Source organism: Pungitius pungitius, chromosome 11, assembly GCF_949316345.1.
Source record: "Pungitius pungitius chromosome 11, fPunPun2.1, whole genome shotgun sequence".
Lineage (NCBI taxonomy): Eukaryota > Metazoa > Chordata > Actinopteri > Perciformes > Gasterosteidae > Pungitius > Pungitius pungitius.
Window position 1 is genome coordinate 13,059,868 of NC_084910.1, and position 25,216 is coordinate 13,085,083.

At 48.3% G+C, this 25,216-nt stretch overlaps 2 protein-coding genes across 5 annotated transcripts in view; both read right to left on the bottom strand.

Annotated features, from left to right (window-relative positions):
- Positions 1-23,498, bottom strand: part of grik5 (glutamate receptor, ionotropic, kainate 5) — a 71,246-nt gene extending 47,748 nt beyond the window's left edge. For 2 of the 4 annotated variants that reach the window (XM_062565717.1, XM_062565716.1), the window contains exons 1-4: positions 22,935-23,495; positions 22,482-22,627; positions 19,237-19,587; positions 17,532-18,036 (exon numbers count right to left, since the gene is read on the bottom strand). The gene's annotated coding sequence lies outside the window, so the exon portion shown is untranslated. Of the gene's footprint in view, positions 1-17,531; positions 18,037-19,236; positions 19,588-22,481; positions 22,628-22,934 lie in introns of all 4 variants that reach the window. The other 2 variants (XM_062565714.1, XM_062565715.1) reach the window with 2 other exon arrangements.
- On the bottom strand, positions 264-4,775 carry LOC134132872 (uncharacterized). The gene is made up of 3 exons (XM_062565532.1): positions 887-4,775; positions 395-697; positions 264-332 (listed from the first exon to the last, which is right to left on the bottom strand). Exons 1-3 carry the CDS (start codon positions 4,193-4,195, stop codon positions 264-266), a joined length of 3,681 nt encoding a protein of 1,226 aa, XP_062421516.1. The 5' UTR covers positions 4,196-4,775.
- Positions 23,499-25,216: the final 1,718 nt, after the last annotated feature.

The window sequence follows — 25,216 nt, forward strand, 5'->3', positions numbered from 1 at the left end:
CCAACAGGTAGTACCGTAGTGAATCCGTGGCCCATTTGATGGCCAAGCACTCCTGTTCCACTGTCGAATAACGGGTTTCCCGAGGGAAGAGTTTACGACTCAGGAATGCCACCGGTCTGCGGTCTCCGTCCACTTCCTGTAGTAACACCGCCCCCAGTCCGACTCCAGAGGCATCCGTCTGCAGAATGAATGGCCTCTGGAAATCTGGGCTAAGCAAAACGGAATCTCCACATACTGCCTCTCGTAAGTCCTGGAAAGCTCGCTCACCCTGCTCCGTCCAGACCACCTTGTTGGGCGCGGTGGCTTTTGTGAGATCTGTAAGCACAGAGGCCCTGCCAGAAAAATTAGGTATAAACCTCCGATACCATCCCAACAAGCCCAGAAAAGATCTCACCTGTTTCTTAGTTGTCGGAGGTTGGTAACTTCGAATGGCCTCTATCTTCTCCTGCTGCGGCCGAATGACTCCTCCTCCAATCACAAATCCCAAGTAGCTGATCTCTCTCTTGGCAATTGTACCCTTCTTTGGGTTGATGGTAAGACCGGCTGCCTTAATTCTTCCCAAGACTTGCCGCAAATGTTGACAGTGTTCTTCCCAGGTCTCACTGAAGATGACCACATCGTCCAGATATGCGGCCGCAAACTCCCTGGTGCCCTGCAGGATCTGGTCCATCAAACGTTGGAAAGTCGCTGGTGCCCCCTGCAGTCCAAATGGCATAACCCTGAATTGAAATAGCCCAAATGGGGTTCTAAACGCTGTCAGTTCCTTGGCTCTGGCAGTTAAAGGGACCTGCCAGTACCCCTTGCATAAGTCTATGGTGGATAGATATTTGGCTCTGCCCAGTCTTTCCACTAATTCATCGATTCTTGGCATTGGATAAGGGTCTACCTTAGACACGCTGTTCAGATGTCTGAAGTCAATGCAAAATCTAAGGGTACCATCCTTTTTGGGGACTAGAACAATGGGGCTACACCACTCACTAAGGGATGGTTCGATCACCCCCATGGAGAGCATAATATCCAGTTCATCCTTCAGCACTGGCACCAGGCGTTCAGGGATCCGATAACTCTTCTGGCGGGCGGGAGTTATCTCCCTAAGGATTACATCATGTAGCACCAAGTTAGTACATCCCGGTTTCTCCTGAAACAGCCTGGGATCCAGCAGTTGCTTTATCTGGCTTCTTTGAGGTGGCTCTAGATGGGATATATCAACAGTTTGTGGGGTGGAGCTGGTGGGGAAGTACTGCTCTGTTGGTTCTTCTTCCTCACCGACCACTCGAACAAACAGTTGTACGGCCCCGGTCTCCTTCCTGGGGTGGAACTCTTTCAACAAATTAATATGGAAGTTTTGAGTTTTCTTACCCCGCTCTGGCATGGAGATTGCGTAGGTCACTCTACCCGTTCTCCGCAGCACCTCATAGGGTCCATGCCATTTAGCTAGCAACTTGTTCTCTGTGGTGGGTAGCAGCAGCAGCACTTTTTGGCCAGGCTCCAACGATCTCTCCTTTGCCCTTTTATCGTACCAAACCTTTTGGGTTTGCTGGGCTTTGTTGAGGTGTTCCTGGGCCAGTGATGTCATCTCTTCCAGCCGCGCCCTCATTTGGACCACGTAGTGGACCACACTGCACTTTCCATCTTTGGGTCCCTCCCACCGCTCTTTAAGCAGGTCCAAAGGTCCTCTCACCTGCCGGCCATATAATAGTTCAAATGGGGAGAAACCCGTGGAAGCTTGCGGCACCTCTCGATAAGCAAACAACAGATACGGTAACCATTGGTCCCAGTCGGACCCTGACTTGGAAACGAACTTGCGCAGCATGCTTTTGAGAGTTTGGTTGAATCGTTCAACCAAACCGTCCGTCTGGGGGTGGTAAGGGGTGGTCCTAATTGCCCTTATTCCCAACAGCTGGTACACCTGTTTTAACAGCACCGACATAAAGTTCGTACCCTGATCTGTTAAGATTTCACGAGGAATTCCCACTCTGGAGAACAGCTGTACCAGACAGTTAGCTACTTGTCTAGCTTTGATGGTTCTAAGGGGAAAGGCTTCTGGGTATTTGGTGGCATAATCACAGATTACTAAAATATACCGATTCCCATTCTTACTTTTCTCCAGGGGCCCTACTATATCCATTCCCAGGCGACTAAAGGGTGTGTCAATGACCGGCAATGGTAACAAATGTGCCGGGGCCACTCTCCTTCCCGATGTCATCTGACACTCTGTACAAGTATGAACAAACTCTGTTATATCCGTATATATTTTGGGCCAACTGAACCGACTTCCAACCCTTGCTAACGTCTTGGCCTTGCCCAAATGTCCTGCCCAAGGCACCGAGTGGCCTAAAGTAATCACGGTATGGCGCATTGCTTCCGGCACTGCCAATGCTTCAACCGCACCTTTCACCTGATAGAGTATGCCTTTTTCCAAAATGTATTTTTCCTCCATCAAAGCCGATCCACCCTCTTTCCTAACCCCATCTACCACAGACACCTTCTGGAACCAGTCCTGCAAAGTCGGATCATTTCTCTGCATTTCACCTATGTCCTCCGGGATTGTCATATTAACAGCGCAGTCGGGCAAAGGCAGTTCCTCACCTCCCGCTTTCATACTACCCTCAAACTTACACTTCCGCCTTTCTTTTTTTGATTTGCGTCTTTTCTCAACTGGCACATCAAAGTCAACATCTGCAAAAGGCATCTCCTGCAGGTCAGCTATCGCCCTCTGGGCTCGGGTTACTGCATAACAGGGCTGAACTTTGGGAACCAAATCACAAAGAATGGGAAGATCTTGCCCTAGTACTACCTCATGTGGTAACTGGGCCGCCACAGCCACCTCCATCAAAAAAGTCTGGCCCTGCACGGTTATGTACATCTCTGCAGTCGGATACTCCCTCACTTCCCCATGCACACAGCAAACTTTAATGGCCTTCTGGGTACTATATTTATGCACAGGAACCAAGCTGTCACGTACTAACGTCTGAGTGCTACCCGTATCCACTAAGGCTTTAGCCGACTGACCATTCACCAGTACTGGTGTCAATATGTCTGTGGTGCCTGTCTGCCTAGCCTCAGGTGATACAGTGTGTGGCTCGTAAGGGCGACGAACATGACAGACAGCCGAGTGCTTAAGGTTCCTGGATGGACAACTGGGCTTTGTATGTCCTATCTCCCCACAATAGTAACATCTAACTTCCTGCTTCTTAGTTCTATCCCCTTGCTTACCAAAAACACTCCCTATACCTTGGGCATGACCCCCTTCCCCCCCAGACTTACTTGACCACCTTTGACTTCGACCTCCAAAGCTGTGCTGGGTCTCCCGGCGGGCAGCCAGGTATGTATCTGCGAGCTTGGCTGCTTCTTCTGCTGTGGCTGGAGCACGCTCCTTAATCCACACTGCCATGTCAGAGTTTATCATTCGCATGAATTGCTCCAAGATAATAATTTCAGACATCTGCTGAATACTACACGTCTCTGGCTTCACCCATTTTGAGAAGAGATCTTTCAATCGTACATAAAGCTCACGGGGGTTCTCGTCTGGCCGAATCTCTACTGAGCGGAACCTTTGCCGGTAAATCTCTGCATTAATCTCATATTTTATAAGTATGGCCTCCTTCACTTTATCATAGTCCTCAGCATCATTCCCATCCATGGCTACATAGGCCCCACGTGCCTTTCCCGTCAGCAGGGGAACCAGTCTTATCGGCCAATTAGCTTGGGGCCACCGGCATGCCGTAGCCATTCTTTCAAAGGTTGTTAAGAACTGCTCAATGTCGTCCTCTCTGGTCAAGGGGTTTAACCTTGGCTCGATAGTTCCAAACGACGTACCTTCTTCTGTTGGCACTGGGCTTGCAGCGGTAGACACGGCCTGACTTGCCCTTTGGTCCCCTCCGGCCTGGATTTCTCCCACTTGGTGCTGGATTTGCTGGAATTGGTGCTGCATATTTCGCCAACGCTGGTCTTGTTTAGCCATTACTTGCTCCATTCGATCGTCACGGGCAACTTGGGACTGTAGGAGGACTTTAACCAGGCCCGCCAGTTCTGAGACAATTCCCTCTGTTGGGCCCACAGCAGGCGGAGTTACGGCGTCACCCCTACCAACAGCAGCTGGTTCTTGTAACTCCGTAGAGCTGGCCGGCTCCTGCTCCATTCCCCCCTGCTCCTCTGTGCCCGCACCTCGGTCTTGCCTGGTCTTGGGTGGCATAATGATCCCACTTCTGACACCATTTGTCAAAAGGACATCCCGAGTTTCTCCACAATAGTAGACAGAGGACGTTGTATGCCAATAAAGTTTTTTATTCACATCCTTCCCAAGCCGTAACGTGCAGGTGCTCACAGGTGCAACCGCTCCCACCAGGCGTAGCCCACCAACTCCCGATTACTCCACTAGGTGAGACATTTATACACCTGGGTCCCACCAATTCTAGGGCCCTAATCACATGGGGATAATAATGACCATTAACATGGGATACTTGTGCAGACCCGGTCTTACTAGATTGCCTACCCCATTTCCCTCTGTTAACAGCTCTTATCATAACACCGTACACATCCACCAATAATTCTAACAATGATTATGGAGCAAACCTCACTAACCCCACACAATTTACCCCCTCCTTTGCCACCACACTTGGTTTCTCCCACTACCCACAATGCAACAGCACAGGAATAAAGCACTGAGAAACAACCCTGTCAATCTTTTATTTGAAGTCAAGATGGCCGCCCCATGTCTGCTGACGTCAGGTGAGAAGGGGTAACCAGGGGTCACAGAGAACAGAGGGTGGCTCTGTGACACTGAGTAAGAAAGAGCATTACATAGAACTTGCCTGGAGGATATCACTATATTTATACTCTACTATGCCATTATTTATTTATTTCGCTCACTCTCTCCTCCACTGCTCCTTTTGACAGACCTGATTTTAAGTAAGATGCACATCTTTGTTCTTCTTGTTCATTAAGTGATAGAAATTGAGAAGACAAGGTCGCAAGGGCAAGTGGAGACCACACTGCTGCTGGATGGAGGACGACCCCCTCCCCACACCATATCCACTTCATCCTATCAGCAGCATTCCCTCCGGCTTGACTCCTCCCCCCTCCCTCATCCTGGGTAGCCTCGTTCTGCCCCTCCCTCCCTGACTCCCCCCGTACACAAAGCCCTCATCTTCATCTCATCAACCACTTTCTGCATCCACTCTCATTTGGCCTTCATTCCACTTGTCTGTTAATCCATTTTGTCTGAATATATCACACACTGAAGTGGCGTGGATCCTTTAATAAGATATCTGTAAAATAAATGAAAAAACAGGATATACGGCCATATTTATATGTATCAAAATAACTGCAAAATACCCAATAATCTCCAGCGAGGGTACGTGGAGGGCTACGACCAAAAAGAGTACCTAATGACTGAGTAATTAGTGATTAATGAGTCGTTACCAGTTTGTGCCGCCCAGCCAGTTCAGAGTTAATCTGGAACAGAATGATTAACGTCATTCCGGGTCACAAATGCTTTTGAACTGATTCATTGCTGTAGTATATTCCAGTCTCTCCTTTAGTACTTCATCATTATCTGTCATATGTTCTCAAGTCAAAGTTATTCAGGAAGTCATTTATCAGCCGATTGCTCCTCAATGACTACTTGATTTTGTGTACCAAATAGGAAACTGCCCCCCCGATCTCTACATGCCTACATGCCTTGTTTTAAATAGAACACTTTTTGTATGAGACTATATGTCACTCTATAGAAGAGCTGGATGAATAACTGTATTTTCCTGTTTACTCTGTATGCCACCCCCCCTTCTCCCTCTCCTCTCCTCTTCTCTACTCCTCCAACACATCCTGTTGGTAACAGCCCGATCCTCCAGCCTCGCTGGCCTATTACCATGGCAGCCGTCAGCCCCTCTGCGCGGCGCGGCCTCTGCGCTGAGAGTCTGTAAGGATGCGCGGATGCCAGTGTATCTGCGAGATGTGTCACGGCATATGTGGTTCAGTCGAGTGTGCGGGCTTTGGGAGCGCGAGCACCCATGGCGTGCAGGAATACTTACTCGTGGTAGAGAGTTGTGGGTTTTGATATGTTGGGTGCGCTTTAGTTTATTGTAGAGTCTTCTCCACCCCTTTAACTTGCCAGCTATATTTACCCATATTATAATATATATAATAATGGAACAACTTTGCATAATGAATGCTGTATGTCTTCATTCTGACCCGTAGAAGTCTGTGGAGGATGCAGAGTATTTGGGACATTGTTCCTGGATGGACACGATGCTGCTGATTTTTTCAACGCTAATAATGAATTGCTGTGAGCACCACACCAACACGAGGGGGGGGCGGGGGGGGGAGGAGAGAGGAAGCAGTAATCTCAGAGACGGATGTCTTGGGTGATCACACTATCTCAAGACTTCCTCCATTACTGCTTTCTCCCTTGGAAAGCATCGCCACAGCAACCAACGCCAGACAGGCCTCTAGCTGCTATTATTTTATAGGTCCAATAAAGCTTTAACAGTGCAACGTTGCCTGCAATCAGCTGCCGTAACTAAATATGTGGGTGCGTGGCAGTGCATTTGTCTTCTGTGAATGAGTATAGATCACTTTGTGTGTCTACAAAATGTATGTGGCCGTGTCATATATCACATTTAACGCATCGCTTAACTCACCAGCCATTCTCTCTCCTACTACCTTGGTGATGAGCTCTCATCCATCAATCGTTTCTTTTTCCCATTTTGCCCTATCTTTCTCACTGTGACACCTTTTACTTCCTCTCCCTGAAGCCTGTAATGCACGTGTGTATACACACACAGACACACACACACACACACACACACACACACACACACACACACATAGATTGCAGATTTGCTGACACAAGTATATTCTTCCTCCGCATGAGCCTTCTCCTCTAAGCTTCTGGTCAGGACAGAGCCTCCACACACCAGTAACAGCTTCTAGACGGGATTGCTTTGTCCGGAACCAACTGCACTCACACAAGGGCAAAGAAACAAATACAAAGTAACACAAGTGCTTTCTTTTCCATTATCCTTCACCTTTCCTGATGCCTACAGCCGTCTCTCCCTCCATTTGTTCCCTCCTGGAACAAAGGTGAAGGGCACAGAAGAGAGCAAAAAAGGTCAGGAAAGGGAGGGGGACTATAATGTTGATGTTTTTCAATTGGCTTGATATATGGCTGGCTGTTACTGTTACGGGCTGGAGGGACCAAGCTGGACAAATGCCCCAGCAAACATACAGTAAAGGTGGGACACAATAAAAAAAGAATCAGCCAGGCTTTTAGGACAAAGACAACCTGGGCTGTGAAAGATAGGAGAGCATGAAGGAATAAAGGAGTGAGTGGGAGAGAGATAAAGACTGGCAGAGGGTGCCTAATGAATGTAAAGTCTGTAACAATGAGGTGAGGTAAATTGTCCATTAACTCAAGAGTTTCTCATGCGTGTGTGTTGCCTCACCATAACATTCCAATTTAGCAGGTTACACTCTGATGCTTTCTGGACGGAGACATGCAAAGCGTCATTAGGATACAGAGTTGGGCCTTAAGTCAGGGAGAAGATTGAGGTGAGCAGGTGCAGAGAAAGGAAAAGGTAGGAGAGTGAGACACAGAGAGCAAGATGGAGGAAATGTATTGGTGCAGGAGAGATAGGGAAGCCAGAGAGGGAATATTGAAAGCCGAGAAAGAGAGCCATAGGGAACGAATGGTTAATTCAGCAAGAGAGGAGGAAATTCACAGAGGGGGAGATACCATCAGTTCTTCAGATACGGAGGGACGCAGCCACTGCAGAGGGACTGGATCGAGGTTTCAATACAGACTCGAAAGGAACCGCATTATCACACGGCAAGAAACACAATTATTAGTTTTGACTTTCCCCTGAGAGAGAGGAACAAAAAGCAGAGAGTGAGCCCGGGCAGCCATGATGCTTAACGAATGACACAACAATTTGGTGGCAGAGAGGGGCGAACCGGATGGGAGGTCGATGCTTTTTAATTGGTCTGTGCAATCACAGGGTGCGGTGAGGGAGATAATTACAGGAGGGACGAAATGACTTCTCACTCTGATGTGGCCTAACTGGCTAAATTGAGTCTGTCACATCAATGTCATTAAAGTGATTCAACAATGGATATCAAATGTCAGATATCAATTAATTCTTGATGAGTTGAACAAGTGCGCGGCGATAGATAAGGCACTTCTTGCTACGGAATGTTTGCACACTGAAGCGTTAGGGGGGGGGGGGGCAATGGGGGAGGGATCAGGTGGCGTTTACCTCAGCCACTAGATTCAGCGGTGCAAAACCTTCTGCCGATGGTCTTTGGAGGAGGACAGCGTTTATATGGCCACCGCTGCCAGGGGGTAGTTTCATGCACTGTTTTCCTTACGTTTAGTGTTGATGAATGCGAGTGTGTGTGTGTGTGTGTGTGCCAGTCAATGCCCATGGTTGTTGCCAATGTGTGTAGGAACGGAAGAGAGACAGACACACACCGTATAAAAAGGATTAGCTCACTATTATGGAGGAGCTGTCAAATGCCTCTAAGACCAAAACACATTTCCCCGCCCGTCTCCCTTTAACCAATGTTGCTTAATCTCCACCCAGATCCGCCCCAGAAAGACTTAAGAGCCGTTACTTATTGCTCTAATGCTGTCAGAGGAACCCTATGCACTGACATGTATTCAGTTAACAAGAAAAAAAAAATTAAAGTTCATAGCAAATAACACAGAAAGAAAGGCAGCGGAAAACTGTGCGTTTCACCCTGAGTGATGTGGGGGGGGGGGGGGGGGGGGGGGGGCGGTTCTGCAGCGGGTTACTCGTGCCATACTGCAGGCTATCAAACTCCAGTGAATGCATTAGCGGTGCGCCGGGAAAGGGTTTCTAATCACACCACCGCTGAACAGCCTGGGCTTATAAGGTGCTGGTTCATATTCTCACCCCTGGGGGGGGGTACCGGGTTGATAAACCAACTTCCCGTGGTTGAGTTGTAATCTGGAGCGGAAATTCAGGGGGAGTTATTTAATTGGCGCTATCGTTATCAGCAATATTAAACATTATCAACCGTTTGTTTTGTCAAGCTACCGAACCTTACAAAAGCACCTCAGAGATTAATGGTCCTCTTAATAAATGTACAGACAAAAACGTATTAATAGGTAGTCTACAACATAATTGGTGGGTTAAATTGAAATACTGAGCAATGAAGAGATATTACATGAGGAGATGTTTGCAATGCCCCCGAGGTTCATTTCAGCTTTCTGCAAATTTCTTTTTAATTAGTGGCTCCGTTGTATTATTTTTTTTTAATCAGTACAAGCGCGATTAAATGTACACAGGGTTAAAAATGATGAATACAAGCGGGGAACTTACAGGACCTTTCTGAGCAGTGAGTCATCGCAGCCACAGTTCTTTATATCACCATGGCCTCTCGGCCTCTAATGAGCACCTCACCTCCAGCTTTCCTCTGCCGGAAAGTAAACATTGCTCATGTGTATTCATGATATGCCGATATGTGCCACTTCAAACGAGTGTCCGGTTGGCACTTTCAAGAGAGATGCTCTCTTCTTCACACCTGGCCTCTCGCTCTCGTCCACGTTACAGTAGCTCTTCTTCGTCTTATTGCCAGAACTCAAGCTTTATTTACCGTACAGATTTCATACAGATAAACACAAGAACCCAGCAGCTGCCGTGCACACACACACACACGCACGCACACACACACACGCACGCGCACGCTGGCACGCTCTTCGATTTTTGGCCTGCGATCAGAGCAAAAAACTGAACACAACTGTTGTGGGTTTTCCCGTTGGTTTGATTACTCGTTTTTGTTGATTGTTCTCGCTCAACACACTAATTATTTATTGCTTTCCCTCCATCTTCAACCATATCTACTGAACCTGGACGTTCCAGTGAGGAAGCAGGGGCCTGGGCTGGAGGATGGGGTCAGAGGTGGAGAGGGAAAAAGAGACGACGTGGAGGGAGTTGGACCGCCCTTGCCTCTCTGCCCCCCCCCCCCCCCCCCCCCCTCGTCCGTTGACGGCTAATCAATGTGTTTGGGTTTCCCCCTGTGGCTGCAGCCCAGGCGCCTTGAAAGGTGAGCCCAGCCGATCTTTCGCCTTCCTCAATGAGGGGCGCGGAGAAAACCAGCCGCCTTAAGCCTGGCAGATTAGCTAGCTACCGGAGGACTTTACATCTTTCTGCTGAGCTATCGCTTCCTATCTTTCTCTCCCCCACACCCTACTCCCCCCTCTGGCTCCAACACCCCCTCACCAAAAGAGCCGCAGAGGATACGGTTGTACACACACACACTTCCTTTTTTTTTGCATATTTCTGAAATTTGGGTTTTCTCTTGAAATAAATCATTGTACAACAGTGTTTTAATATCAAAGCCTCGGTGGTTACGGTCTCCCAGCAAAGTAGTCCGACGTTATCTGCTTCAGAGCCACACTGAGTGAGATGGATACATGAATAATTGCCCACAGGTAGGCATTTAGGTGACTTACACACACACACACACACACACACACACACACACAATCATCCAAATGAAGCATCGATCTCTGCAGCAGCATGGCTCAAAAGGTCTGATTGCCAAATGAAAACAAAGGCTGCATGCACAGTGCTGACACACACCATCAGTCACAGATAGCCTGCGGTCACAATGATTACCTGCTGTATGTAAATTGAGCAATAAGGCAGGTTATCCCCCTGTGAGACACAGTTGTTATTATCTAGACAGGATATAGCCGGCGAGTGTCACTGGCCAACTGCTCGCCACTGATTATGTCCCGTTGAGACTGCATGGCAAAATTGAAAAACGGTTTTATCACGGGGCCTCGGTTAGACAAATCTTCAGGCGGTGCAAATGATGGCTGTGCCTTTTGTCTGAGTGGGCAGCGGTCTGACATTGTCGGGTAAACAATGAATCCACACTGGGGAAACATATAACTGGTAATTAGCTACCTGCAAGTTATTTCAACAAATAATTTCTAACTGTGCCATTCATTTTGCTGTATGCAATAGGGGTCATTTGCAGTTCAGACAAAGAAAATGATCATCTGAGTGTGCAGTTCCCCTCAGCCTCAAAGAGTGTTTTACCATTGTTGAGCTCATTGCTGTGTTTTAACTGGTGTGGTTAACTCCCACCGCTCCCATCTACGTTGTTGGCGCTGCACACTGCTCTTTCAGCAAGAAATAATAGCTGCCCAGCACCAAACAACACAGCGACGGAGGTGGGGATACGGTGGTGGACATGGTGGAGAATTGGTGGTAAGGTGGATGAAACCGATCGGTATGTTTCTCCCTATTCATTGGTTGTATAAACACGCAACTGGTTGAGAACAAGGCTCCGATATCAACTTTATCAGCAGGAAATAATAAGTCAGCCTGATGTTTCAAGTTATTGCTGGTTTAGATGCAACATAAACATAACGCCTGTAAAATACCTCAAATCTATTCCTGATCCACAATCTACTCGCCAACCCAACCCATTCTCAACGGCTTTATTGAAGCATCTTTTGAGTGAGACACCCAAAATGTTGCGTCCCACGTTATCCCTTTCTTATATCATCTTCTACTACCCTCCTGCAGACAGCAGAGCTGATACTTATTGCAGGTGATAATAAGCTGGTATCACTTGTAAGGATCAGCACATTATCTTCTCCCTCAGCCCGTAGTACTTCCACATGAAAGGCCCGTCTTATGAGCAGTCTGAGCGTGGCAGGAACGCAATTCATTGATTCTGGCACCAGCGGCGTGAACGATGGCACGGATGAAGTTGCCCCTCTTCCACAAGGTTTCATCATGCATGTTATTAAAAGAAAAATGCTAAACACACGGCAGCCAAACACGTCTTTTGAAGATATTAACAGACGGAAAAGAAGAATATTCCACAAAATAAGCCCTGTATGCATAAAGACGGCACACACATGCTACACGTGTGCATGTGTGACCAAACACTCACCACGCTCACTCAAAGGGACAAGCTCCTCCTCAAACATCTTACAGTATTTTTGCGATAAAATAAACCATTTCTGGGTTTGGTGAAGGGGAAAAAATCACTGCACTACTCGGAGATTCGGTGAGAACAGCGAGATAAATTGCTCTGGCTTTAAACTTTGATTCTTCAGCAAGTGAATAGCTCAGGAAGACTTGAAATAAACGCCGGTCAAACAACTCTGTGGATTACGTCAAGTACCACTGAAGCAGAGACAGCAATTGTTTTTCATTTGAACTGAGCTTCTCGGATGATGGGCTGCTTTTGTTTAGCTTAAGTGAAGCAGCGACGTATCGCCCGCCGGAAGGTGTCGAGGAGTTGAAAGAGTCATTTGGCTTTTGTGAAGCATTTTTTATTTTAGGTCACACACACCTCCACTTAATTACAGTCAACACTTCTTTCCCCGTGTGTCTGATTTAACGTTATACACCGTCAATGCAAAAGCCATACCCCCGAGAAGGCAACGATGCCTGAATGAATAAGACTATTTTGTCACATCTCTGTGTGTGGTTGCAGCGAGAGGAGGGTCTCATCACATCCAAAACCTACCGCTTGTCAGTGGGAATCTTTTTTTTTTTTTTTCTTCCTTAAAATCAGTTATAATGACATGGCTGGAGTTTTATGTTTCACTGAGCCAATTAAATATTCAGCCGTTGAAAAATCCGGCAGTAGCTCATAACCGACTGCTGCGTCACCGCTTGGACCGAGGCAGCAGAGCTGGAACCGTCTTGTGCGTCAATCATTTTGATTGGTGGAGCTGATTACAGGCTCTCGACTGAAAATCCTAAAAACCAGGGTTGTGAAGTCAATGACACACGGGGCAAAACGTGGCAGCTGAGGTGAAAGGTGGGCTCGGATTATATTTTAACAACAGAAGGCTCACCTACTGTAACTGTCTGAGCTAAAAGGTCGATCAGATGGCTAATTACACAAGTACATATCACTTTACTTTTCCACTCAACAGTTTTATTCCATTTTGTAAACATATGTTCAAGTATATTCAATCAGAATATTTAAAAAAAGTTAGGAACAGTGCCAGAAAATGAATAAAAATGAAATGTCGAAACATTGACATTTCATTTTATCTGCGCCGCACTGTTTTTCACTGTCTTTCTGATGCTGCACGTCTCTCTCTCTCTCTCTCTCTCTCTTTTTCTCTCTGTCTCTCTTTCTCACCCTCTGCCTCTTTGCTGTGCTCCTCCGCTTGTAAGCTCAGCCGCTCTGGGGGGGGGGGGGGGGGGGCGTGATTTAAACGCATGTCAAGTCCTCATGTCGGTTTTGCGTACGCTTCATCGGGGGAGCCAGACAGGTTTGATCAGTAATTGCAGTGCGACATCCTGGGTCTCTGTTTTCAAGCAATGGGCTTCACCTGCTCAGGATCTGATGTCATGGACCGACCCCCTTGAGCGGATTGATATGGTTACTACCCACTGGGCCGATTAAACAGTGAAACAGTAAAACACAGCTCTAATTTGAGTGACGTGCTTTGTCAAATTGTTAGCACATACAAAGTTTACCAGTCAAACTATTGACTCCCATCTTTTCTGATTGTTTTTTCATGCGATTTAATGTTTGCCTACAAACTAGCCCTCCTCTTGTGGTGCAATAAAGGCTGCATTTCATTGAGTAGAACAAGTAGATGAGACAAGCTGGACCGTAGCTCAGGTTCAGAAACATGACGGGCACGGCGACAATCGCAAACCCCTCTGGTGCCAATCAAGAAATTGACGTAGAATTAATGAGGGGTTCATTCCACCAGCAACACTGCCGCCAGCCTTGCCATATTCTCTCAGGGATATGTACTGACATGACCTCGAATCAGCCTTTGGTAACGACATCGACACTCTCACACAATCCACCGGTGAAACATTGGAAGTTTCTGAGCTTGCGAGGACAAGTCGGGTCAGAGCTGAGCCTCACACCGTGTTGGAAGCACACTGATGAAATACTGCCGTTATATGACGATGCTGAATGCAAAACAGTGTCACTGCCGCCTATAGTGTTTTCCTGGATGTAGCTGCTGAAATACATAATAACTGGAACCACACAAAGTGATCAACGCAACGGTACACATATAAAAACAATTGCGTTTCCAACCGCTTCGTACACATTTTACACATTTCTTTTATCTTCTTGCAATCCAATCTTAATGACTCCATTAACCAAGAGGCCATTAGCGGCATTCATTTTATAGCCATCCAAACTGCCCAGCCGGGAGCACATTATGGAAAGGGCATGTGTGTCCTAATGTCCGTTTGTTGTCATCCTCCTTTCTCTCTCTCACACACACACACACACACACGCTCGCTCGCTCACTCAATCTTTCCCCCCAAAGGCCAGCTAGCCTGAAGCAAGCAGGAGTGGACAAACGATTACGCAAACAGGGCCATTTTTTCTGCTCCATTAGGCAATGAGGAGCAAAGGGTTAGTGCAGGCTGCAGTGCCTCGCGTTGGTGGTCAAGCAGCGGAGGATTGAAGGCAGAGGGAAACTGAAGTGCTGCTCGGTGTTAGAAGAGATCTCATGTCCCAAATTAGCCCCGCTCTCTACGGAGCAGAGGCTGTCTGAGACACTTCGGGGGTGAACTACAACGCAAGAGGCAGCGCGGGGCATGATAGCAGATGCCAGTCACCGAACACGATTTATTCAGCGTCTGTCACAGTCTAAACATTTTCTTTCCCTGTGATAACACCATCGCACACCTTTTGAGATGTTTTCCCTGCTACATGACAGCTCAGATAAAAAAAAAATTACAGCTCCTGATCGCCTCTAAAGAAACAACAGCTGTTCCCACCAAAGAACCGCAAAATGCTTAATGATGCAGACAATGAGGAAATGTGTTTTGGCCTTAACAGTAAGTAGAGAATCATCAAGGAACACTGGTGTGAATTGGAAACAGCAAATACAAATCTGTGACATGGATTTAGAATATGCCTGAGGGACGATGGGCTCAGCGGTCTGGAAGGACCTCACTTGTAACAAACATTGGCATCGACAAGTTTGGAAACGCAACGTGAAATAATATCTTATGAACCGTGTGCATCTGGGCTCAGATTTAGATCAGGTCGAGTGAACGGATTGAAGCATACTGTACCAGCACAGTATAGCGCTGCCGGGCGGGAAAAGCACTAAAATAAACGGAGAGGGAATGACAAGGAGACATAACTGATCGTTTGGCACGTCACGTCCATATCGCCCCTTCTGTTTCTGCATGTCTAAACACGCTGGGCACAGCGTATGTGACTCCACGCGGATGCTTTACTGGTTCTGCCCGAATGACTCATGCAGTTATTTTGTGACCGTGGGGCTCCGCTGTGGAGGGATGGGGGTCAAAGTGCATTTGGTCACTGAAGCAAATGCACTCCATGACACGTACACGAAAGCTCCAGCGGATGACAAATGGGCTGCACAGGAACACGAACCTGAAATGGGTGGTTGCCAACGTGCAGTTGGTTCGGGGCTGTTTCCAGCTGCATGTTTGTGCCATGCGTGTCATATTTCATTGATCTTGTTTTGTGCCCTCCGCTCCGGCTTGTTATTTGTTACTCTGGTACTACAACATCCCATGCTAAATGCATCTTTTCTATTCCGTGCTCCCGGGCTAATCATAAACTCTGCAGGCAAATGGTTGTTCCCGCTGAGAGGCGAGTACAGATACTCTTTATCTCGTAGGAGGGGGGTTTGAGACCCGCCCAACCCCGGCATTAGATCACCAGTGCGGGAGCAGTGGGTTTCACACGCTTGTACTTTATTTCCACTGAGCAGAGCTGGACAGCGGTTTATGCTGCCCGCTGGTTTTTCCACTCTCCAGAGGTGTGTGAGACCATTTATCAGCCACCAGAAGAACATATATCGATGTGCAACACAGCCGGGGAGTTTAGCTTTTATTACACTTTAAACTGCAAGGTCAACTTGGCAGGAATCTGTGTCAAAGCTGTCGAGCGTGGAAACATGAAACAAATAGCCCAAGCACAAGATGTGTTGTAAAACACAGAGATAAGGGCCAGGCGTCTCAACGAGAGGGTTGGTTGCTGTTTACACATGTGGAATCAGCTAATACACTCCTTGGTCGACTTGCTCTTTGACGGCGCAACCTTAGCGACGGGAGGAGTCCAAATGGATGTCACCCAACCGAACATGACGAGACTCGTCCATTTGAGGCGCAAACCCGGGCGGAACGTCATTCTCGCCTCGTCGTCGTTTGTTTACGGCCACTTGTTATACTCAAAGTCCCGCCGCGTGTTTCCGCTTTCCCTCCGGGGCGAGCGGCGCCGAGGCGTCGTGGCGCAGTGGCCCTCGTGACGGTGTAATGCAGTCAGTTCTTACGCGCCTTTGATGCCGTCCTTTGGACAGTCCCCCCCCCTCCCCCCCCCCCCCCCTCTTTCCCGGGTCTTCAGACAGTGACAAAGGGCAGCGGTGAGTTATCAGCGTGCAGCCTGCAGTAATCGTATTATTTTGTAATCTTAATTCGGAGGGGCTGACCAACAGTGTGAACAAAGCGGGGTCTCGCTAAGCCCATCAGAGTGCTCCCGTGGAGCAGAGGTCTTTTCCTGCTCCGCCACCCTCCCTCCCGCCTCTCCTGTTTCTCACCCTCTGCGTGGCCTCCTCTCTGTTGCTTTCCGTCTCACACTCTCCTCTCTCTCATCCTCCTCCGTTCTTTCCCTTTCAATCTGAGGCAGGTTTCTCATTCTCCCTTTCTCGCTTTTTTTTTTCTCGCTTCTTTGTTTTTCTGTAGCGCTTTGAGCTGGGAGTTTGTGTAATAGCGTTATTCACAGTTCATTGGTCTGTTTGAAGGGACTATCTTGATTGAGAGTCTCCCGGTGCAGGGCCTGGTGACTGCGGGAGTGAATAAAGACAGGAATGTGTCCACGGAGATAGATGGGCTTAGCAACATGCAGGACATGGCTGGCTTTCAGTATACGGTTTCATTCAATGCAACACATGAGGACATAATAGGAGGCTAAAAATATATGGAGCTGGGATGTGTTGCTCAGGGCATTAGACGTGAAATGGAGGCAACAAGGAAGTAGTCAGGGAATCACAGTCATTTCCGTTAGCTGGTTCACCCTCTTCAGTTTTATCCCCTTTCTGTCTCCCCCCCTAATGAATGCAAGTACACTGACACAGAACCCAAAACCGCTCTGAGAAGCAAAAAACACTCTCCCCACTAATTAGTTCAAATTAACCTCAGGACCAATATGTTGGCAAGCACACACACAGGGAAAGGCACCTCCTTTGCCTCTTTCTGACACCACTGTGATGCTGGTGTAAGCTTGGCTGTAACATCAAAATCTCTTTCTTTGGCACACACACACACACACACACCTACACATGCGCAAAGTGCCTGGAGCAGAGGAAGCACAGGAAAGTGAATCCACAGTAAAGACACCATAAAACTAACACTGCAGAAAGACGGACCACGTCCGCGTTCTGCAGTGCGTGGACTAAACACACATAATGACATGCAGAATGTATCTGAACAAATACACACATGAACCCTCACACACACACACACACACACACACACACACACACGTGAAGGAAGAAAGAGAGTCCTACTTACGGAATGAATCGGACGGTATCAGAAGCGCTGTGCCATATTATCGCTGTAGTAGTGAGTCAACAGAGGCATGGAGATCTGAGACCACAGAGTTTTAGCACTTCGGGGGGGACACCGTGGGGGAATCAGAGGGGTTCACACTGTGTCATCCGGGGGTGAGGACACAAAGGGGGGGCTCTGGAGGATTCCACTGTTTGTACTCGTGGTGGAGCAAATAATCCCTTCAGAGCAAGGCAAGAAAAATCAGCAGTTGATGAAAGGAGGTTTGATTGTGTGCACAAAGAAAACGAGCGATTGGTTGGTCCGCAGTTTGTCTTTTCCTCCTCTCTCTGACTTTAAGAAAAAAAGTGAAAATCACAACACAGTCACTCTTGGCAATTTAGAAAAGGAAGAGGGGGGGGGGATTAGTCCATTGAAATGGGGCCCCACCTTTCCTTTTATGCTGTCTGGTTTTTTTTTGCTTTCTTCTGTCTGTCGGCGTCTTGTATTTCTCTGGAGCGCAGAGGGCCTGTGAGCAGAGGAACACCGGCGTCACAAAACCAATCACATCGCCACACGACCAGGGAACATAAAGGAGTAAACGACAAGCAGAGGAAGGGGAGGATTTCCAACACCTGCTCTCTCTCTCTCTCTCTATCCAACTTGTACTTCCCTTCTAGTAACAGCCTCCTCTCGCCCAGCCTGTTGTTTTTCTTGCCCGGGCTTGTCACAGTATACAGATGGATGCAGATGAGGTGAGGTCCTCCAGAAGCTAGAAACGCAGGGATGCTCCCCTCCTTTCTTTCTTTCTTTCTTTCTTTCGGTCTCTGCTTTCTTTCCTTCACTCTCTCTGTGTGCGTTACAGTCCGCACAGAATGACAATCAATTGCAAGCTGTCTACTGTGCCGGCCTCGGGTGTCTGTCTGGCTCTCTGCCTGACACTTGGAAAAAAGGCTGTGTGCCCGTCTCCCTGTCTGTCGATCTTCCTGTGGGTCTGTCTTACCGGCCTCAGAGCCTGTCTGTCAGTATAGCTGCCTTACCAGACCTTCCTTCAATATGTCTTCCTGCCAAACACTGAGATACAGACCAGGCAGGTGCAGAGCGGGGGGGGGGGGGGGGGGGGGCGGGGGGGGGGGGGGGGGGGCATAACCCAACTCTCCTGCTCAAGTGCCCCCCCTGGTGTAAATCCTGACCCTGCCCATCGGGCTAACTAGCCCCCAACACAGCACAGCCGAATTTGAAAAGAGACCCCTAAGTCTCCAAGAGGATTTGGAACAATAGAGAATAAGTAAATTTCTTCCTTCTCCTTCCACCTGCTTTCTTCTATGTTGTGCCTCTGTCCCCCTTCTCCTCTCCTCGGTGCCAGTCTCCTCGCTTGTTATCTATTCTGGACACTGCGTCCCTCCCCTCTCTCCGTCACAGAGGAAGGATGGAGAAGAATGGTGCTGCTTCATAATATATTTCTCCACAATGTATGAAAAAGATGGTGGAAAAAAAGGAGGAAAAAAAACTGGAAAGTGTGGGCCAAAAGGAAGGGTTTTCTGTTCAAATCCCTCCTCCCCCACAACAAATCAAAATAGAGACCCTCTCGGGGAGGGATTTTCAATTACTCGCTTTTGCCCACAAGCCAATCTGTAAAAGTGCCCCAGCCATGAGGTTTGCGCGAAAATGTCGTAATCTTGAGAGGATATCCGGGCGATAAATCCAGACAAGTCTGAAAGCTTCATACCTTTGCTCAAGCATCGCTGCAGCCTATTTCATTTCAGGCCAAGTCCAAGAAGTTCATTCGCATGCGCAACAGGTTGATTTGGTTCGTTGTAAGTCAACTCCTCCAAGGCCTTTCCCCCACCCCTCACCCCCACCCCCCCCCCTGCTGCTTTCATCCACTTCCTGTCGGCGGCTTGCGGTATCTCGGCCCAGCTTGACCGGCCTCAACCGCGCAGGTTCGGTCCTCCGGCGGAAGGTTCGGGCTGCCGGCTGGAGGTGGCGGAGGCGCTTAGGTGTGGAAAGCCCGTCGCTGCAGGGTGTATGTCGGCTTCCATGCTGCCCATTTGGTGTCCATCTCCGCAAGGCCTCCGATCTGGAAGGAGAGGAGGAGGAGGAGGAGGAGGAGGAGAGGCAAAGTAGATGGCGGGGGGGGAGTGCATGAAAGGTTAGTATGGTGACATTTGTGTCACTCTGCCTTATCCCGTACGTCATTCTCCTCCTCGTCACACTGCACCCCGCCTGTCATCCTGCTGTCTATTCTGTCCTTGTCACTCTTTCTCCGACTTTGCTGCCTGTTCGCTCCTTCATCCTCTCGACTCGCTCGATGATTTGATCCTTGCTCTCGCTCTCTCCCCCCCCCCCCCCCCCCCCCCCCCCCCCTCCCCCCCCTCTCTCTCTCTCCCAAACAAGGACCATCTTCAAACACTCACCTCTGACACGTCTCGCCCTCTATTCCCTATATCCAATCACGGATCTACACTTCGCCTGCTTTCATTGTATCATTTCTCCTGCCCTCTTCTATAATTCCAGTTTGGCTGTCCATCACACTTCAGAGTATCCAAGCTGCATTTGATGGAGTACGCCGGGGAAGGAACTCTGACTGGTAAATGTGCCGGAGGCAGCAGGGAGACTGGGAGTCCAGGCTCAAAGCATCGCTACAGGTACAATACGTCCCACTGGAGGTACACAGCCTGGTGTGCGCTGTCACTTTAAGTGAGGATTCAAACTAGCGAACGAACATAAAATATATGATCTGTTGGGATGTGTTGGAATTTGAAATTCTGCAGGGAGGGATTCCGTCGGAATGTGCATTGTGATTCTCTGCGCTCCCAAAACAAAGCGTCCCTCTGATCCACTGCACGCCCTGCTGCCCTCAGCGAACCCGCTCTGCTCTCCCCCATGAAGCAAAAAGGAAAAGAGCGACATTGAGAGCTGTGCTGAATGGATAATCACGACACCATCTCGGAGGTAATTGGAGGAAACATTCAGCGCCATAGACGGGGAAGTGGTGCAAAGGGATGTGGGTGTTGGCAAACTTTGTTAACTGCCTTAAAGCAACGCCGTGCTGTCACTGAGGAGGCTGCGGCGCCACGAATGAATGGAGCACAATTTAAGTCCCCGGTGTATTTTATGTCAAGGGTACATGTGTTTAAAGCAATTACATGTCAGTTAGAATTTGTTCCACCTGAAAGTGTCCCAGCGTCTGTATAGACTGGCATCCCCATGTCTCTCACGCTACTAAGGAGGTAATAATAGACAGCTGATGTCTCGCCTCATCATACAAGACACAGGTATCATGGTGTAAATCAATTGTGCTCTTGGGTTCAGTTGAGAATCTCTTTGACAAACAGAAGAAAACATCTTCTCACTAAGAAAAGGTGCAAATGTCAACTTATTTTCATGCTTTAACAAACCCATGTCAGATTTAGGGATAACACCAAAACAACATTTTCAGGCATCTGACGCGTTTGCCGTAACTTTTGAATTTGATAATGATCACCTGCATTCCATATATGCAAATACAGATTAGTGCCTTTTTTCATCAGATGAGCTTTATTTTACCCTTCGATCACTTGTTCATCTCCACGATGCAGTCACATTTAAGTACCTTTTCAATGTGCCAAAACATTCTAAGCTTTTCATCTCTCTCCATTCCTTCAGACTAACAATGTCGTAGGCAGACTGAAACGACTGATGACTGAAATAATGTTAATATCAAGGGGGGGGGGTCCTTTCCTCATAATTGTACTGCCTTTTGTTCAATAAAGATAAATCAGCAGCAGGGTGTAAAATCTTCACCTCAGGTATGCTTTCTGCTGTTACTATGCAACAGTTTGCACCTGTTGAATCTATAAAACTAGTTCAAATTAAAAGGCTCCCTGTTAAATTCAAAACTGCATAGAGAATCAAAGCATTGCTTTAAACGTGCAGCCATGTGTTGACCAAACAAAATAATCATCCAGGTTTAGTGACTTTCCAGAGTCTAGTGGGATGATGGTCCATTTAAATTGAAACACGCCATTCGGTGTATCAGCTCTGATCAATTCTGCTGTGTGGATAGATATGACCCTGCTGTGACACCCACATCCCCCAAGGACCATTTAGTATGACACCGTGTGTGTGTGTGTGTGTGTGTGTGTGTGTGTGTGTGTGTGTGTGTGTGTGTGTGTGTGTGTGTGTGTGTGTGTGTTTGTTCCACGTGTGAAAAGACGTAGGTGGGTGTGAATTGGTGTACAGAAGGTAGATCAGCAAGGAGTGCAAAGAGGATGTTGCGTGTCAAGCAACAGACTGTGTCTCTGTCTGTGTGTGTGTGTGTGTGTGTGTGTGTGTGTGTGTGTGTGTGTGTGTGTGTGTGTGCGTGTGTGTGTGTGTGTGTCTATATGTCACAGCTGTCATGCTTTCAGCAATTAATCACATTGATCCACTTCATAACCTTTTGTTCCGGCGGATCCCACACACTGTGGCTCAACACACACCTCTTTGCCCTCTCTGCCTTGTGGAACAGATGCACACGCGTGAAACGCCATCAACATGATTGACACAAACACAGAAATAGCAATCCTTTCGCTCACAGACAGACACACACACACACACACACACACACACAACACAGAGAGCATCGGTTCATCGTGAGGAAAGAGACTCAAACATCAGAATCCAAACAGAATGTGGAGAGGAGCTTGAAGAGATCAAATGGAAGTGACCCATACACATTTCTTCCAAACCCATCAAACTGGAGGTGGCCTGCTCGATGGATAGAGGGGGAGTGGAGAAGAGGCGGCGGGGGAGGGGGGGGGCGCATCAGTGGGTGAGAAACACAAGGAAAAGAAGGGAAGACCCTTCAGGGGTGAAAATGCTCTGAACGGAACATACGAGGAAGCAGAACATGCGAAAAACAAAAAAGTGAGAGGCAATAGAGGATGGACGGGGAGAGAGAGAGAGAGTGGGGGGGGGGGGGGGAACGGGGTGAGGAGGACGGACACTCACCCATTTCAGCGGGGCTCTCAACAGGCGAGCACAATCCCCGCTCTGTGATCCCATCCTGGGGGAAAAGGCGCAGCGAGAACCCGGAGCTCCCTCCGCTGAATACCAATGGGGCTGCTGCTATCAGCTCACACGCGCACACCCCGGCACTGTGGGGGCAAAGCAGCGTGCACACGGAGTCAAGTCTGGGGTAGTTGTTTAAACCAATGGGGGAGACAGGGGGGCGGGGGGGGGGGGGGGGCTGTTCAGTAATGCAAACGTAATTTCACAATATCAGAGACATTGCAGCACAACTGTCTCTTGCGCTCTTATTTTCTCTGTCTACATGGGGGGGGGGGGGGGGGGGATACACAAAAAGAGCATGAGAGGCACCGACTACAGGCATCGATCCACACACACACACGCACACACGGGGGCGCGCATGCACGGACATTCGCACCCTATTCAAATACTTACTGAGCACATCTTCAATCCCGGCGAGTCTCAAAGTCGACTCTTTTCTGGCTCACGGCTCCGCGGCTTCTAAGGGGGGAGGAGGGGGGGGGGGCGCAATTTCTTCCTTCTCCTCCTCGGGGGTGTTCCTCACAGCAGTATGTGATGCAAAGATCAAAGGATGTGAAGGCAACACTCTGGCCCCCTCACGTGCGCTGTACATCCAGTGTCCCCGCATCCATTTGTTGATTCAGGTCCAAACCGTCCGCGTGCCCGCGGAATTCGCTGTGATTCCGTGACACGCGACGGCAAACTGCATTCACTTAGTCACCCTCCCTTCTCTCCTCTCTCGTCTCTGTCTCTCCCCTTGCTCAATAGTATGCCAGTAACCCCCTCGGCTCTCTCCAATCTAATCAGCTCTGCCTCTCTCAGTCTCTCCCTCTCTCTCTCTCTCTCTCTCACTCTCTCACCCAGCTCCCTCCTCTTTTCCCAGCACCCACTCCTCCTTTCTCTCTATCTCTCCTCTAGGTATTTTTTTTCTCAAAGATGAATATCTCACAGCTCCCTCCCACCCTCTTTCTTCTCTCTGTCAGTCTCTGCGATAAGCATTGAAATAAGGGGGAAGGCAGAAAAACTGGCCATGAAGGAAACACACACACACACACACCAAGGGAGAGAGTAATCATGGGGATGTGTTACATCCCTAGCCGGGGTAAACTCCCTTGACAGAGTTTGACATGGCTACATGCTCAGGGTGACAAACACTATCACAACACCAAGCCACTGGCCTCACAGCCTATGACACACATCACGCACTGACACGCACTCACATATATAAATATATATATATAGATATACACTCACCGGCCACTTTATTAGGTACCCCATGCTAGTAACGGGTTGGACCCCCTTTTGCCTTCAGAACTGCCTCAATTCTTCGTGGCATAGATTCAACAAGGTGCTGGAAGCATTCCTCAGGGAGTTTGGTCCATATTGACATGATGGCATCACACAGTTGCCGCAGATTTGTCGGCTGCACATCCATGATGCGAATCTCCCGTTCCACCACATCCCAAAGATGCTCTATTGGATTTGAGATCTGGTGATTGTGGAGGCCATTTGAGTACAGCGAACTCATTGTCATGTTCAAGAAACCAGTCTGAGATGATTCCAGCTTTATGACATGGCGCATTATCCTGCTGAAAGTAGCCATCAGAAGTTGGGTACATTGTGGTCATAAAGGGATGGACATGGTCAGCAACAATACTCAGGTAGGCTGTGGCGTTGCAACGATGCTCAATTGGTACCAAGGGGCCCAAAGAGTGCCAAGAAAATATTCCCCACACCATGACACCACCACCACCAGCCTGAACCGTTGATACAAGGCAGGATGGATCCATGCTTTCATGTTGTAGACTCCAAATTCAGACCCTGCCATCCGAATGTCGCAGCAGAAATCGAGACTCATCAGACCAGGCAACGTTTTTCCAATCTTCTATTGTCCAATTTCGATGAGCTTGTGCAAATTGTAGCCTCAGTTTCCTGTTCTTAGCTGAAAGGAGTGGCACCCGGTGTGGTCTCCTGCTGCTGTAGCCCATCTGCCTCAAAGTTCGACGTACTGTGCGTTCAGAGATGCTCTTATGCCCACCTTGGTTGTAACGGGTGGTTATTTGAGTCACTGTTGCCCTTCTATCAGCTCGAACCAGTCTGGCCATTCTCCTCTGACCTCTGGCATCAACAAGGCATTTCCGCCCACAGAACTGCCGCTCACTGGATGTTTTTTCTTTTTCGGACCATTCTCTGTAAACCCTAGAGATGGTTGTGCGTGAAAATCCCAGTAGATTAGCAGTTTCTGAAATAATCAGACCAGCCCTTCTGGCACCAACAATCATGCCACGTTCAAAGTCACTCAAATCACCTTTCTTCCCCATACTGATGCTCGGTTTGAACTGCAGGAGATTGTCTTGACAATGTCTACATGCCTAAATGCACTGAGTTGCCGCCATGTGATTGGCTGCTTAAAATTTAAGTGTTAACGAGCAGTTGGACAGGTGTACCTAATAAAGTGGCCGGTGAGTGTATATCTACACACACAGCAGAATCAGATGTAAACACACAGGCGGGCTCACCCACTCGGGCACATATTGACATAACGTCTCTGATGTGCACACACATTGAGCGTGAGGTTAGATCAAACACGTGTGCATTTAAAGGAAGTCTGCATATTAACAACAAGTAATAAGAAACAACCATGACATCTTCAGCACTATTAGCCACATTTACCCATGACTAGTTCCAGCTTATTT

What these genes read in the sequence shown, in the direction of transcription:
- LOC134132872 (XM_062565532.1), bottom strand. Translation starts at nt 4,195, where the DNA reads ATGCCACCCAAGACCAGGCAAGACCGAGGTGCGGGCACAGAGGAGCAG. An exon ending in ATCTGAACAGCGTGTCTAAG is followed by an intron (nt 698 to 886) that starts GTAGACCCTTAT and finishes TTTGGACTGCAG; the next exon opens with GGGGCACCAGCGACTTTCCA. An exon ending in CTCCGACAACTAAGAAACAG is followed by an intron (nt 333 to 394) that starts GTGAGATCTTTT and finishes TTTTTCTGGCAG; the next exon opens with GGCCTCTGTGCTTACAGATC.